The sequence below is a fragment of the Metarhizium album genome, assembly GCF_000804445.1.
Source record: "Metarhizium album ARSEF 1941 chromosome Unknown scaffold_9, whole genome shotgun sequence".
Classification (NCBI taxonomy): domain Eukaryota; kingdom Fungi; phylum Ascomycota; class Sordariomycetes; order Hypocreales; family Clavicipitaceae; genus Metarhizium; species Metarhizium album.
The window spans coordinates 1,033,590-1,049,916 of NW_024467583.1; the positions used below are offsets into that span (position 1 = coordinate 1,033,590).

At 37.0% G+C, this 16,327-nt stretch overlaps 3 protein-coding genes across 3 annotated transcripts; all 3 read right to left on the bottom strand.

The window, feature by feature from the left end:
• Positions 1–9,414: 9,414 nt before the first annotated feature.
• Positions 9,415–10,929, bottom strand: MAM_04412 (uncharacterized protein; the record flags this gene model as incomplete). Its single annotated transcript, XM_040823210.1, has 3 exons — positions 9,415–9,814; positions 9,936–10,519; positions 10,591–10,929. The coding sequence occupies 3 exons, from the start codon at positions 10,927–10,929 to the stop codon at positions 9,415–9,417; spliced, it is 1,323 nt and encodes a 440-aa protein (XP_040679089.1).
• Positions 10,930–12,049: 1,120 nt separating this feature from the next.
• Positions 12,050–12,802, bottom strand: MAM_04413 (uncharacterized protein; the record flags this gene model as incomplete). Its single annotated transcript, XM_040823211.1, has 1 exon — positions 12,050–12,802. The coding sequence occupies one exon, from the start codon at positions 12,800–12,802 to the stop codon at positions 12,050–12,052; it is 753 nt and encodes a 250-aa protein (XP_040679090.1).
• Positions 12,803–13,431: 629 nt separating this feature from the next.
• On the bottom strand, positions 13,432–15,774 carry MAM_04414 (Major facilitator superfamily domain, general substrate transporter; the record flags this gene model as incomplete). Its single annotated transcript, XM_040823212.1, has 8 exons — positions 13,432–13,551; positions 13,603–13,787; positions 13,845–14,109; positions 14,198–14,312; positions 14,384–14,915; positions 14,972–15,197; positions 15,300–15,424; positions 15,486–15,774. The coding sequence occupies 8 exons, from the start codon at positions 15,772–15,774 to the stop codon at positions 13,432–13,434; spliced, it is 1,857 nt and encodes a 618-aa protein (XP_040679091.1).
• Between the last annotated feature and the right edge of the window lie 553 nt (positions 15,775–16,327).

Below are 16,327 nucleotides of genomic sequence, written 5' to 3' on the forward strand. Positions count from 1 at the left end.
TTAGTTTTTAGGGGTTGTTAGCCCCTCTAGAATACAGCTAGTAAAGCTAGCAATATTTATATACATGCAGAAGATAGGCAGATTCTAGCTAGCATAGAGCTAGAGCTGCTCTAAGGAGCAAAAACAAAAGTAGATAGAGTTTTTCTTCCTACTAAAGAGTTTTCTAGGCCTAATATAAGAAGAAGATATACTAGTTATATAGCTTTATAGCTATCTAGAGTATTTAATATATATTAAAAGTATTAATTACTATATAGAATTATATTTTAAGTTATACTTTAAATATTATATTTATCTAAATACTATTATAAATTTTTAAAAGTATAGCTTAAGCTTTTAGTATTTATATTAAGTTATTTTAAGAGACTTCTTAATATTATATTAATTCTCTTTCTAGTCTTATAGTCTTTAGTACTTTATAGAAAAATACTTTCTTAATTACTAAAACTAAGTCTACTTAGCTTAATATAAACTTTCTTAGAAATAGTATTAAGTAAATAAAAACTAAAATTTTATTTTATAATTTTAGTAGTTTTTAACTAAAATATTCTGCTAGTAAAGTAAAATATTCTTTATATTTATAAGTAGGCTTAATTTTTCTATCTTCTAAGAAGTAATTAATATAGTTTATACTTAATAAAAAGAGCTTTATTTTTTATCTATTAAGACTAATTAGTACTTATACTACTCTTAAAAGGTATTTCTTCTATAGAAAATTAAAATAATTCTCTTAATTCTTAGATTCTAAATAATAGTTATTTATATAAATAGAAAATAAAGTATAAATATCTTCTATATATTTTAGTATAAACTCTATCTTTATTTTATTTTTAAAGAATAAGTATTTAAATACTATATCTTTAAACTTAGTATAAGTAGCTAGAAATTCTATTAACTTTTAAAGTATATTATTATATTAATATATACTATTTAGTTCTATAAATACTATTTTATATTTATCTATTAGTTTAATCTTAATAGCTTAAAACTTATTTAAAGTATTAGCTTAAGAGAAAATTAATAAATATCTATAATATACTAAGTTTAAATCTACTTCTATATTATAATATAAATATTCTATCTTAATAGTCTTACTATTAATATTATAGTAGTTATATACTACTTAAAGTTTCTTTAAACTAAGTTTATTTATAAATAATATTAGTATAATTTATATAGAATCTTCTTACTAAATAATTCTAGCTTTTTCCATAGTAAAGAAAACCTTATATATAAATTTCCAATATAAACTACTATATTAATATTATTTACACTTACTAGAGAGTATACTAGAAATTAATAAAATATAGTATTATAATAAATTTATTATATAAATATCTTTAAGACTAGCAATAAAATAATCTCTATAAGTATAATATAGCTTTATAATTATATAGTATTAATTATTATCTTCTGCTAAGTCTTTAAGTATAATATAGAAGTTTTTAAACTATAAAACTATAGCTTTATAGTACTAGCTAGTTAATAAGTAGTTTATATATAAATTTTAAAATCTTAAGAGGTAGGCCTTAATTTCTAGTTTTTCTATATAAATTAAGGTAGAGCTATATTTATATATATTTATAAGTTCTCTACTTTTCTTTTATATACTATATTTTATATTATAGTTAAAGCTCTACTACTTATTATTATAACTATTATTATAACTACTAATACTTATATTAGAAAAATAATATCTACTAAATAGAATTCTATATTACTATATTTTATATATATAAGCTTCTCTAATTAATATTCTAAATTATAATTAAGTTTATTCTACTTTATTTATTTTAAGTATTATTAAATAAAATATTTTATTTCTATATAACTATAAGCTTATATTAATATTCTATCTTAATATATTTATATCTATAGTATTACTATAAACTCTATAGAATTCTATTAAGTAGTTTTAACTAGACTTTATTCTTTTAGTTAAGTTGGAGAAATTAGTATTTATATAGAGTTTTTTCTTTTTCTAGAGGTTACTCTTAATTTTTAGTTTTCTTATATAAATTATCTCTTTATGATATCTAGTTGTATTTATTTAGTATTTATCTATTTATTTTAATTCTATATTCTCTAAATAAGTAATACTATATTTATCTTTTTTTATAGAGAGGTTTATTAGTTAATTTATATAGAAATTCTATCTAGTTAAGAGAGACCTTTTAACTTTCTATTTCTCTATATAAATCTATTAATCTCTATATTATAATATATCTTCTAATAGTTTGTCTAGTTTCTTTATATTAGTTCTACCTCTTAGTATATCTAGTAAGTTTAGTATTAATTTCTTGCTAGAAGAATTATTAAAGTTCTCTCTATTACTTATGTCCTCTTCTTTTAGTAGATAAGCTTTAATCTAAGCTTTTATTCTTACTATATTATAGTTATATCTTCTTATATAGTATTAATGCCTCTTATTATTATACTAACTAATTTATCTAGAATATTTATTTATTTATTTTATCTTTATCTCTAGAATTAAGTATTAGTTTAAGATATCTAAATAATAATATATTTCTAAGCTTAAAGTTCTTCTATTTTAATCTACTATATATTATTTTACCTAGTTCTATATAATACTTTAAACTATATTTACTTATTTCCTAAGTTATTTATATAAGTAGAGTAATAATAGTTTTATTTCTATTTAATTATTTAGAGAAGCTTGTAAATCTTTCTTATCTATAAATTATAACTATTTAGTATATACTATTTTTATATTATTTATAAATTATAATTATTTAGTTCTTATTATTTAATTATAATAATTCTATAAGTTATTTATATTAATTTAGTTAATATTTTATTTTAGTAGGTTTTACTTTATATCTAGCTCTAATTAGTTTATAGTTATTTTATTCTCTCTATATAATTCCTTATATTTATTCTATTTTAATTTTAACTTTTATTATTTTCTATATAAATTATAACTTCTAATTATAACTAATAACTTCTATAAGTAGTTACTAGTATTACTACTTATAGTAGTTAATTTTTTAATTCTAAGAATTTAAATTTTAATTTATTTACTTATCTATATATTTTGCTATTAAGTTCTTTTAGAATTTATTCTACCTCTTTAATAATCTCTTAGTTATCTTCTATAAACTCTATATTTTTATCTAGTTTAGTTTTTATAGAAAGTTATTTTAAATAAGTCTATATAAATATATCTAGATATAAGTATAATAAAATAGTTTGTATTTATTCTCTAGCTTTAGTAATAGTTAGTTTCTCTTCTTTATAGTATTTTACTATATGTATATAATATAACTATATTTTTCTTAGAAGAACCTCTTAGTTTTATTAAGTATTTATAATATAGAACTTTATTAGTACTAAAATTCCTTCTACTATAGTATTAATATATATATATACTATAATATAGTATTTAATATTATTTGCTATTTAGATTAGTTTACTTTCTTTTAATTATACTAATAGAATTTTATACTTTATTATAAAATAATAGCTAATTAGTTTTATATTTAATTCTTTATTTACTAAGACTAACTTTAATTAGTATTCTTCTAAGTATATAATAATATATTTTAAAGTAAATATAACTTATCTCTTTAGTTTTACTATATTATTATAAGCTATTAAATTAGTATATTTTAGAACTACTAGTACTTCTATTAAATATTTAAGTTTTATAATATTCTAGAAAGATATAATAAAGCTATTTACTACTACTTTTGCTATATTACTCTTTAATTTCTTATAATACTATATTAAATAAGTTATTTATTATTATAAAATAAAAGTAAGTTAAAGAAGTTATAAAATACTAATACTAAGTTTTATATCTCTTATTTACCTTTCTAAATTAAAGGCTAGAACTTAGTATTTTTTAGTTGCTTTAATTTTTTTTAATTTTAATCTTCTCTTTATAAGTGTTTTTATTAGTAGTACTTCTTTTATTTAGACCTTCTTTAATAGTAGAATAATTAGAGCTAGTTTAAGCAGAGAGTCTAAGAACTATTTATAGAATTTATCTCTAACTTTCTTTAAGTATAATTATATTATTAGTTTAAGTTGCTTAAACTCTTTTAAAGTTATTTCCTAAAGTAGTAGTATTGGCTATAGTAATTAAAATAATATAGTATTTATTTTAAATTATTTCTTTAATATTTTTAAGTCTAGAAGTTTCTTTATTTTCTTTTAAGTCTAGTTATTAAAATAAACTCTAAGTTATTAAGATAGTTTTATTACTTTTCTAGATAGTTTATATAAGTTAAAAGCTTCTCTAGCTTTACTTTTATTTCTTATAGCTATATTAGTAGAATTTATTATCTTTAACATATTATTTAACTTCTTAATATATAGTATTTTATAACTAGAAAAATCTATTATATAAGTTTAAAGTAAAGTCTTAAGTATATATTTAAGTAGTAAAATAGCATTCTACTAGTTCTACTTTATATTACTAATATAGTTAAACTAGACTTTTATATTAAGTTTTTAATATTTATCTCTCTTTATTTATAGTAAATTCTATTGCTATTATTTATATTATTTCTTAAACTTCTCTAGAGAGTATTTATCTTAACTTCTATAACTATACTTTACATATCTCTACTTACTATATAAGAAATACTAAAAGAAGTCTAAATCTCTCTAAATATTATTTCTTAGGCTTAGAAGACTCTCTAGAGCTAGTAATAATAAGACTTCTTTTCTAGAATTATTATTATTATAGAAGTTTATATAATTTCCTTTTATTTATTAATTTATATTTTAGTTATTATAACTAGATTTTCTATATTATTTATATAGTCTAGTTAATTTAAAGAAGTTATTTTATATAACTTAGAAAGCTTTTAACTATTTAATTAACTTATATATCTTTTTATTTCTTTTTACTTATTATTCTACTTATTATTTATTTTATTTTATTTAGTAGTTTATTAATATTTATATTAAGTTTATACTAATAGCTAGAATTAGGTCTTTGTACTATTTTATAATTTTCTCTAAAGTAAATAACTAATAATTATATAAAATAATCTTAAGGTCTACTATTATTAAACTTTTTACTGCTATTTTTTATATTTATTTATTTAAAGTAAATAAGTAATTAAATACTTATTTTTATAACTTACTATCTACTTCTCTATTAGCTAAATAAGTAATAAAGTTTATAAGTAAAATTTATTTTATATTTATCTTTACCTTTAATACTAAGTTTTCTGCTCTTTAAATATATACTATTAATAATTTACTTTTTTCTCTAGTAAAATAGAAAACCTTCTATTTTATTATAACTTCTATATATAAGTTTAAGTTAGAAAACTTTTTAATAAATTTAGCTAAAAAAATATTTTATTTTTATTCTTTATAGTTTAAATCTTTATATTATACTACTACTCTCTCTTTTAACTTATAAGTAAAGTATACTTTTACTAAAGTCTCTATATATTTTAGTACTCTTACTAAAGCTACTATAGTATTATAGTAATTAATATAATTTTATACTAGTTTATTCTTAGAGTATTTAGTAAAAAAAATTCTATCTATACTTTCTATTAAATAAAAACATAAAGTATTTATAGTTTCTATAAATAAAAATAATAACTATTTTTTTAACTTAATTAATAATAGTAAGAATATTAGTAAGACTTCTTCTAAAGAATATATTAAGCTAGAGAAAAGGTTTTTTATAAAAATCTATATTAAAGAATAATTAGAACTTAAGTCTAACTTTAATAATTCTATATTTAACTTATATAATATAGAAAAGAGTTATATTTTAAGGTTTTTTAAATATTTCTAAGTAGATATTTATTTTTATTAAATAAAAGGGAATTAAATTAAAAGTATTTTCTAAGAAGAGTTAAAATAACCTAAATAAGTCTATTTAAAGCTAGTAGATAGTATACAAACTGAAGAAGGTTATAAAATAGAAATAATATTACTATAATTCTTAGAATTATAATAGTCTTTATTATATTTATATTAATATAAGTAAAGTAGGTTTATTATTAGTTAAGTTGTTTTTTCTTATTTAGTCTAAAAGAAGAAAAATCTAAGTATAAGTTTTTCTTTTAAAGAATAAGAGTTAAGAAAACTATATTTATTTATCTTTCTAATTACTACTTTCTAGAATTACTAACTATTCTTTTCTATCTCTATTTAATTTACTAACTTCTTTTTAAATTCTACTATAATTAAGTCTATTTTATTGCCTACTAAATTAAATACTAATTAAATATTTCTAATAAGTTAAAAGTAGAGTAACTATAGTATAAAGTAGTCTATATACTTATTAGTTAAGTAGAGTTTTTTTATATATAAAAACTATTACTTCTAGCTTTAAAGTAAGTCTATAAAGAAGTCTCTAGAGCTATAAGTTTAAACTCTAGTTTATTAGTATTTAGTAGCTCTCTTAACTACCTCTCTAGATTTATAACTCTAGCGCTTATTGCTAGAACTCTAGTAGTTATAACTACTAACTAGAACTCTAGCAGCTATAACTATTTATACTAGTAATATATAAATAATTATAATTAAACTAAATAGTAATTTATTCTCTTTAAACTCTTTATTATAATTAATTCCTCTTGCCTTTATAAATTTATTATATATTATTTATTATATCTTCTATATATTTATATATATTATATAAGTTATATATTTTATATATTTAAAGCTATTTAATAGCTTTAATAAGCTTAAGTCTTTAATAGTAATAACTACTATACTATTTCTTTATATTTATTATAGCTTTTAAATTATTCTTAAAGTTAAATAAAGTAGTATTTTATTATAGTATATCTAGCTATTATTTATATATTTCCTTAGATTCTATAGCTTATTTAGTACTAATAGTTTATTCTAACTATTATTTTCTCTATTTTTAAAGAGTATTTATAAACTTTATTTTAAATTAAGAGTTTTAGTTATATATCTATATATATTTAATTTTTATTTTAATTAGTTTCTAGTTCTAGTTTATCTTAGTAGTATTATTTCTAGTAGTTTCTTTATTAAAACTATTCTTACTTAATTTCTCTTATATTTTATAGTATATATAATTCTTTAGTATTCTTTTATAATTCTAATTCTATAGTTTTATAATTCTATATATTATCTCTATACTTTAAGTCTATTTATATTCTTTTGTAATTTTAATTCTATAGTTTTATAATTCTATATATTAACTCTAAAAGTTTATTTTTATATTTAAAGTTCTATATATATAAAAAGTCTTAATTTCTCTTATTATAATTTTAACTTTATAGTTTTAAGATTTTATATTATTTATAATTTCCCTTATCTTTCTTCTTTTATTCTTAATTCTATAGTTTTAAAGTTCTAGAGATAACTTATCTATATATTTATATTAATTAAAATTTAGGTATTTATAAATTAATTCTATTTAATTTATTATTTCTTAATTATTTTATTGTAAGTTTATTTTCTATTTATTCTTATTATATTATATATATTATATCTTTATTTTTGCTCTTATTAATCTATATTTACTAATATATATATATATACTATTTATTCTAGGGGTTTGTGTTTATTTATAGTATTTCTTAATTTCGTCTATATTAAATAGCAGCAATAGAGCAATTAACAACAAGAAGAAAAAAAGAAGTCCTAGTCTTATCACTAAAATATAATGCTAGTTAGTAAGCATTATATTGTATTAATACTTATTCTCTCTAGGTTTTTATAATTAAGTCCACCCCGTAATAATGCCCCTTATTTCCCTAGGTTATATGACTTGTTCTACTTTTCCCCCTAACAGCTCTCAGAGTCATAAACGTGGTCGGGGCCTCGCCGTCACCACAGGCCAGGGTCACGAAACAGCCCAGCCCCGGAGCCCGGACTAGCTCACGACTTAAAACTCATCGGATGCTACCTCGTGCCCTGTCCGCTTCTGTCAAAGACCAATCGCGGCGGCAACCTGGTGCAGACATTGTACTGCACTGGTGGCTGTGATGATCGCCCTGTTTCACTGATAAGACTGTGCCCGGCGAGTCAGTCGGCTCGTCGAGCAAACGCGTCAGTGGCCCTAGGAAGGCAGTCATCGTTCCTGGAGGCGCCAGAGGTCTTGGTCTTGCTCAACTCGAAGCGTTGGTTGGCGCCGGCGCAAAGGGCACGGCATCATCACCGCCTCTCGTGCGGGTCGAAATCAAACAGACAGACGACATGGTGTGACGATTCATGTTCCGTCGACACACAGTACACTGTATCGATGAAACATTGCCAGTTGACGATCCGGATCTGGCCCCGACACCGCCGAGCGACGTCGGGAATGCCCACGAGCTCAGTAATATCATGGCCGAAATTGCGCATGCCCAGGACGACTCGTTGGCTTAAAGGACGTGGCAGTCATCCAGGTGAGCGTCGAGGCGCTGCGGTGTTTCTCATCAGCGACGCAAGCAGCTTCATGACGGGTGTGACTTTCGGATAGATAGTGGCCATGTGGCATGGTGAGCCGCTTTGTCTTTGAGCGAACGGCTCTGTTTGACCAAGGCGATTGCTGGGAACATGACCTACATCTTGTTGCCGAAAGAGTACGGGCCGCCGAAAGAGTACGGGCCGCCGAAAGAGTACGGGCCACCAAGTCGATGGAAGTCAGAGTTTTGAGCCCTGCAACTGCTCTCTGCTGCCCTGTTATCTCAGCTCCTTTGCTCTATGCCGTCCCTTCAGAATATGTAGTGTCCTTTTAGTGTCTGGCAGTTTAGCTGCTCGACTACATCTCCTAGCTCCCCCACTACTTCATCCTTTGACCTCGTGCTTCGGAGTGGTGAGCTCGCTTTGATATTCTGGACCATGTAAGCAGTCACCCATGCCTCCTAAACCTATAAACTGGCTCCTCGGCCTTTGTCCTCATTCTGTTGCAGAGTATTGTCGCCGTGAACCACCAGAAACTCTTCTATGAATCTCAAATGTACTTGATGATCTCGGTCGTCCAAACAAGACGGGAAAGAGCTTTGTTTTCTATCCAACCCACTGGATCAAAGTGTATTGCCAAGTCTTGATACATGTAGATGACATGATAGCGTTTCAGGATGGTAGACTACGTGGGAAGTCGTGAAACCTAAGCATGGTAACAAGGAAACGTTCATTGTCCGTTTCTAGTGATTGCGTCGTGGGCCAACTTATCAAGTACACAGACAATGCTAGATGCTCAATTTTAGACTGTACACAATGCTGCATTCGCAAAAAGAAACGGCCCAGGTCATGGATCGGCACCCGGGGATTCTCGCCCAGGCAGGGGCTATGGAAGCTCAACGCGTCAAGGACAGACAAAACGCTGGCCCTGGCAAAGGGGCAGCCGGTCTTCTCAGAGCCCAGTTCCCGGCGTATAGTGTGAGCAACAGCTCGCATCGTCTGGCATCCGCTTCACGGCAGCCGTCTCTTCCGATATGGCGGCTGACTGGGTCAGATGGCGAAAGGGCACCCGAGAGGCATAGACTCCTCGACTTTGCGTTCCCAAGCTCGTAGTTCGTCTTGACCAAAGGGCGTCTGCTTATCCGGGCCAATGTCAGAAAGCAGGTAGCCTTGGGGGACATACCGGGCACCCCCTTTTCCGCCCGGCAAAATCCCTCCAAGAGCCCAGATCAGCCACGCCGACACTCCCCACCTGCTGCGGACTGTGGGCTCTACGTAGTACGGATGCACCAGGTATTGGAGGCGATGGTAACGTCCAGACTTGGGGTCCTTCTCCGAGAACGAGCGCCGAGGGGCAAGCCGTGGAAGTGCCAGATGGCGCAGGACGAAGCGACGCAAGGAAAAGCCACCGTTGACAATGATGAAAGCGGCAGGCGATGGGGCTGGGTGCCTGCGAAACAACCTTGTAAGTCATCTAGGAGGCGGCGGCTCGGGCGAATGCGACACGAGGCAGGGCAGCAACGCGTGCGAGGCTGAAAGATGGTGCGGGAGGAAGCGGACTGGCAACCTACATCATTGCTTTCCTGAGACAATCACCCATGAGCACACCGATCAGCTGCAGGGCAAACGGCTTGCAGAGGTCGGGGACGTGGTATAGTAGCAGCGAAAAGAGCTCGGTGGCGGTTCGTTTGCTCGCCGCAGCAGGTACCATGTGTTGCGACTCGTATTGTGAAGCCCACTCGGTGATGTCTTCGCAAAACTCGATACCATCCCGCCAGGAATCTCGTCTCAGGTGACAGGCGTATTGGATGTTCATGGCGTTTCCTATCGATTTCCAAAAAGTGCCCAGGGCGCACATCTCCACATCCGTGAGCTGGCGCCACTCGTAGCGGTTAATCCAGCTGATGGGTTCTGTCACAAAGACACTGAGTGTGTAGAGGAGATCTTGGTTGGAGATCTTGCCAGCCTGGATGTACGGACTGTGCAGGGAGTTCATTCGTCCTATTGCTTGGCGCGTTCGTTCCTCGTCGGGACGATGGGTCATGAACTCTCCGATGAGGACGGCCGTGTCCTCATATCGCTTGCTAGCGGTCTCGGGCGAGCTGAATACTCGTGTGGCAACAAGTAGGGTGGATATGGTTGGGATCCCATAGGTCTAGCAAAGGTTCCATCCATCAAAAAGTCAACTACTGTGCGTCTCGGGGCTAGATTCTGTCATCAAGTTACCTTGAATAGAGCAAACTGAAGCGACTTTTCAAAAACAAACGGAAATTCCCATTCCACCAGTTGCTGGATAATATATTGGGCTTGAGCTGTTTCCATCTTGGACATGGACTCGCGATCCGTGAGTCCGACCTTCTCTCGCATAGCCTTGAGCCTCTGGAAACGAAGGAGAGCGCATAAGACAGGGTATGCCAAGGCCAGAGTAATGTAAACCAGCAATGGGCCGTCTACCAGTCGGCCAAGACTCGAGAGCCCGTCTATGCCGGCTCCTGGCGTGCCGCCATGTCCAATCCAAGACGAGACGGAAGCGCTTTTTGAAATTCGCGACGAGGTGGACTCCATATTCGACGCGCTGCTGACGTCGGCCGAAGCCTGACGGACGGGGGATGGGCCTTGCGGCTCAATATATCAGACAAACCGAGCCAGGTCGCTTCGCCTGCATATGCCACCTCGGTTGGATGATACGGAGAACATGACAGCACGGCCGCAGTCGTCGAGGAGCGTAACCCCGCACTTGTTTAAATACTCACACTTGGACTTTGGCTTTTCTCATAGCCCGTCATGGTGGCTCACGCCCATTCCCAGCGTGGCGTCGTCCTCTTGAAACCCGGCCCAATGGCTTGTCCTCTGATCCATTCGACATACTTGTACCGAAACAAGCCCATGGTGGCTATTCTGATAAGCATGTAGAGCCCTAATGGCTAGATTAAATCATCATTTGCTGCGGCTGGCCTCGAACATGGCCTGCAGGCTAGACATGATTAGCAATTCGATGCTGTTCGAATCAACCATGTTCTTCCCTGCCCAGAATCAATGCCCAAGCCATGAAAACCCCGAGGGGCCCAGTGCGGGGAGAAATAATTATAATTGGCTGCAATTGGGAGCTACTCGGCAGTTCAAACGGCGGCATCACAATCAATGCCGGGTTGCCGGCTCGGAGTCACGTTTCTGCCGTTGGTCTCTTCTTTATTCATGGCAGTGGGCTTTTTTTAGCCATGTCCACGCAACGTTTCCAACCTCATTCCATGTCGTCAGTAGACTGCCATTGGCTTGTTGTACGTTCCGTTTCGAGACCTGGACGATTCGTGCCTCGTTACAAGTATTGCTTACCCTCCCAAACACGACTATGAGGACGTCGCAGTTGGATGCCCCAGGATATCAGGGCATATGCTTGTCCTATATTCTTGCTAATTTCAGAAATATCTAAACATCACGCACGTTCAAACGTCTTGGGCCTGGGCTCTTCAGAATGAACCAGGAACCGTCTCTCTTCAAGCTGATCATTAGATTGGATGCCAATGACCCTATTCCAAGCCCAGTCATGACTCGCTTCCCTTGCCGCGTTCTGACAAGAAGAAGATTCCTTACGACTCCTTCCGCATGGTTTCGACACTAGCTGTCCGTCGTTTTGCTCTCGTCTCTGCCTGCGCTCCCGTCCATGTCGAGGCGGTGCGATTTCCCATTACCCTCCGCTCAACGGGCTCTGAATAGCGGAGATCTCGGCGCAGCAGTAGCCCACCGACGCACACACCATGTCCTTCCAAGTCTCAAAGTCTGCTTGGGACCGAGGCGCGTAGATGAGCGTATAGCCCCAACCGAGAAGGCTACCGCTGAGTCTGTGCCTCTGGCCCCAGCCTGTCTCGATGACCGCCTTGGAATCTGCCAGGGAAAGAAGAAGGTGCGTACTGCCATCGGGGGGATGAACGTGGATCATCTCCCCCTTGGTCTTGTCCAGATAATGGGGTCTCTCCAGGCCCTTCTTCAATTGAACGGCAGGTACTGGGCCCTCGAGCACCGACAGCTCGAATTGGATGGTTTCGTCGTTTGCTCTTGTCAAAGACCTCAGGTACGCGTCCATCTGGAGCTTCATATCCGAGGACGCGGTGGCGGTCACCTGGCGCTGGGGCGCGGTGAAGCCGGGGATCTCTGGCCTGGGACCCCGGCGAGCTGCCAAGGGCCTGGCGAGATAGGACGTGGAAGCGTTTGGCCCACAGGACTTCTTGACGACTTCCATGTCATAGGGCGCGGGCACAGTGGTGTCTTTGCGTGAGACGCGAGACAACAAGAGTTGTGTGCACCATCCGCGGAAGTTGTCGGGCAGCCCGTGAGGGCCAAAGGCAATGTAGGCGCGGTAATCACGGTATGCGGCAATCAACAGGGAGGCGCAAGCGACGGCGAGTGCCGCGACGACAGAGGTGGTCACTGCAGAAGACATGGCGAGTTTTGGATGGGAGAAATGGCGGCGCTGGGGATGAGGATAATGCGACTTGTTGTGAAAAGTGAGGCAAGCTGAGACAGAGCAGGCACTCAAGTACGTCAGAATTGGGCTTGCAACCCTAAACCCCGAACATGGGTCTCGGAGAAATGTCGTGCATCGCTAAAGGCGCGGTGCCTTGTTTGACGTGTTGATGATGTCTGATGTCTGGTCCAACTCGGAACCCGATGAATCAGGGACCAGCCGGCAGGTTTATTTCCTAATGAGGCAACTTCTCCCCGGAGCGTCGAGAAACGCCGTCGGTCGGCGGGACGTCGGGACCGGGCCGTCGGTGTTGATAGAGACTGGCTTCTCTCGAGGCTCGACTGCTCGGAGATCCGAGGTGCAGGACACCAGAGTCAAGGGCAAGGGCGAGCATTGGCCCGACCAGACAATTTGCGCTTCAGGGTGAGCAGACGCGATTTGTTTGGTTCGATTCACCGTCGCGCATTGGCGCCAGTGCCTCGTGGGGAAGGGGGCTTTGTGTTGCATCTCACATCAACGTGAATTCCTGGATCAATGTCTGGGTAAATCGCATGCCATTTTGCTACAGTGCGTACAGAACGTTTAAACATGTGCAACCATAAAGGTCAGTGGCGGCGTGTCGGTGCCGCCTCGCTATCCTCGATAACTTCAGCTTCCGCCGCCTCACTCGTCCGGGTGGTGGAAAGCACGTATTCCTCCTTGTCTATGTGCCTGAAGATGCACCACTTACAGCCATGTTAGCACCAGAGGCGATCAAGTGGGGGATTCGAACGTACAAAGCCAACGGTAACAATGGCTCCCAAGATGGCTGGTCCAGCAAAGTCCCAGATCAGATGAGGGTCGGCGATAGCGGCAGAGGCAACCAGGTTCACAATGTAGGCAAAGCCTGTGTTGAAGAGATTGATTGCCGAGACTAGACCTCTCATGTTGACAGGAGCGCGCGAGTAAGCGATGCCGTAGGCTGCCAGCACAACGTTAGCATACGGCGAAGGGGGCGGACGGCGGTTGTGCGGCTTACCTGGTACGTTGATGAAGAGCTCGGAAAACCCTCCCAAAGCGTACGGGATGGCCTCCCACCACAGGGAAATGGGTGAGACCAGACCGTCGTCCACGCAGTAAGGGTCTGAGGACCCGTACCAGCCGCAGGGGGACGTTTGATACGCCTTGTAGGCGAGCACGGCGTACCCGATACCTGCAAGAGTGCTGAGAAAAAACCCAGTGCAGATACGGGCAACAGGGCCGTAGTGAATCCTGCCTCTGCGCAAGAGGGGGTACAGCCCGTACTGCGCAATCACCTGTCAATACTTGACCAAGGTCGAGCGCTGATGGAGACTCGAATGGCCGAGAACGACGCCAGACTCAACAACTTACATTGAGAAGGGGTCCCAGCAGAATGATACTGAGGGGGTTGAAGTTGCCAATGACATCATTGGGAACACCGTTGCCCGTAAGCATAGTACCCAAGTAGTTGGCCGAGTTTCCAAGACTGGATTTCCCAGAGTCGTTAGCCGTAATCTGCTTTGGCAATTCAGCCAAGACGAGTCCGCACACACATACCCATTGTCATTCCAGTATTGCACAGGGAAGAAGCAAAACATGCCAGTTGCCTGCATGGTTCGCTGCACATCAACGGCAAACTCATCACTGTAGTGAGTCTCGGGCGACAGCCCCTTTTGCGCTCTGACTGACGGCTTGGCATTTTCCCACCATCCCGTCCGTCCAATTCTCAAGATGCCGCCATTGGCCAAACCATGGCCGAGGGCTCGAAAAACATTGGGTAGGTCAGAGCCGCCGGGTTTGTGCAGAATGAGACGTGGCTTCAGCCACAACAGGAGAAGCGGCAGCGGGAGATAGAGAAGCAGCGGGAGCAGAAAAGCCAGCCACCAGCCTACATGTCTTGCTGCGTACGAGGTTGCTGTGGACATGAAGGCGCCAAGGTTGATGAGGAGGTAGAACCAGAGCATGACTCTTTCGGTCGAGTGCTCAGGGTCCTCAATCACCCTCTCGCCCGACTTCAACGTGATCACTCTCGGCACGTGAGATTTCATCTGGTCCAGCAGCAGCGGCGTGACGTTGGGCTTGAACATTGCTACAGCCACGTCAGTCGGTGGACGCTACAAATCGACGAATCCAAGAGCCACTCACCAGCCCCGATGGCCAGGATATATACACCAAGGAAGAAGGGGACCTTGGCAGTGCCGTTGGCGATGAGTTCCTTTGCACCGCCTGCCACAATGAGGACGTGCCCAATGCCACAGATAATGACCCCCCAGAAAATCATGGGGTATCGGCCAAATCGTGTGTCGGCGAGATATCCGACCAGGAGAGGGAGGCAGTAGGCAAGTAGGCTGAACGACTGAGTGGTGGCATTCTATTGTCACCCATGATCCTGTTAGTACATGCCGAGAACAGGAGCTCCCTTGGTCCGCATCGGCAAAGGCGTCTCGTGCAAACGAGCAACTTGGAAACTCACGGCGACAGCCTCCCCCATGCCCAGAGCACCCTGAGTGCTCTGACTCCCGGCCGCCACAGCACCCAGGCCATTTCCTCCCTTGGGTAGAGGTCTGTTGATGTAGTTTGTCCAGATTTGGGCGCAGCCTAGAGAAGTTTTGTTATAAGCATTGTCATGAGTTCAACACCATCTGTGCCAGCAACTTACCATAGTAAGAGGCGCGTTCGCAAAACTCAACGGCACAGAGGAGGTAGGCAACAACGGGAATCTTGCCAGGAACGCGTCGAAGGGATTCGAATTCCTCCTCTGTCGGCTTGTCCTCGTAGTCTTTTCTCAGGATAGCAACATCCTTGTGACCGTGGTCACGCTCGTTAACGACGTCGAGCTCATTGACGGAGCCTGGATTACGCTTCTCATCGGCCACAGGGGCCGGCTGAGCCTCGACGGGCGGTTCCTTTCCTACGTCTACGGGGAGCGGTGTGTCAGCCCGCTCCATGAAACAACAAAGGCCAAGTCTGGGACTGAAGATGCGTACCCATGATTGCGTGACGGGATGGCGCTGGCTCTGGGTCCAAGATCTGCGTCGGAATTCGAAAAACAAGAGCACACACACAACAAAAAAGTAAAAATAAAAAAGAAATGAAAAATACAGAGAAAATGGCTGAAATCAGACTCCAACCTCGCCGCTAATCACTGAGTTGCGCTGTGTGATCCTTTTGTCTTCCTTGACAACCTTTACTTTGGAATTTATATCTGCACCATCTTGAAGCATAAGTTCTGGCGACCTGTGAAACTAAACCCGCGCAGGCATCGTCTAGCCAACAAACCGATAAGTGCATTCTGTGTAGCGATTCGACGCCACGCGGGCTTTTCCTCATGCTACGCTTCCACAATCGCCCACTGTTGCCGGCTATCCAAAGAGAGCTTCCTGTTCGAGTCAAGCTGCAGCTTGGGGAAAGTCTACCCAAGAAGAGGCAGGGCTGTCTGGGCGCCAGGACTCGTCGCAAAAAGTCCCTGGTGGCTTTGAACTAGCGTGATCCGGGCATGAT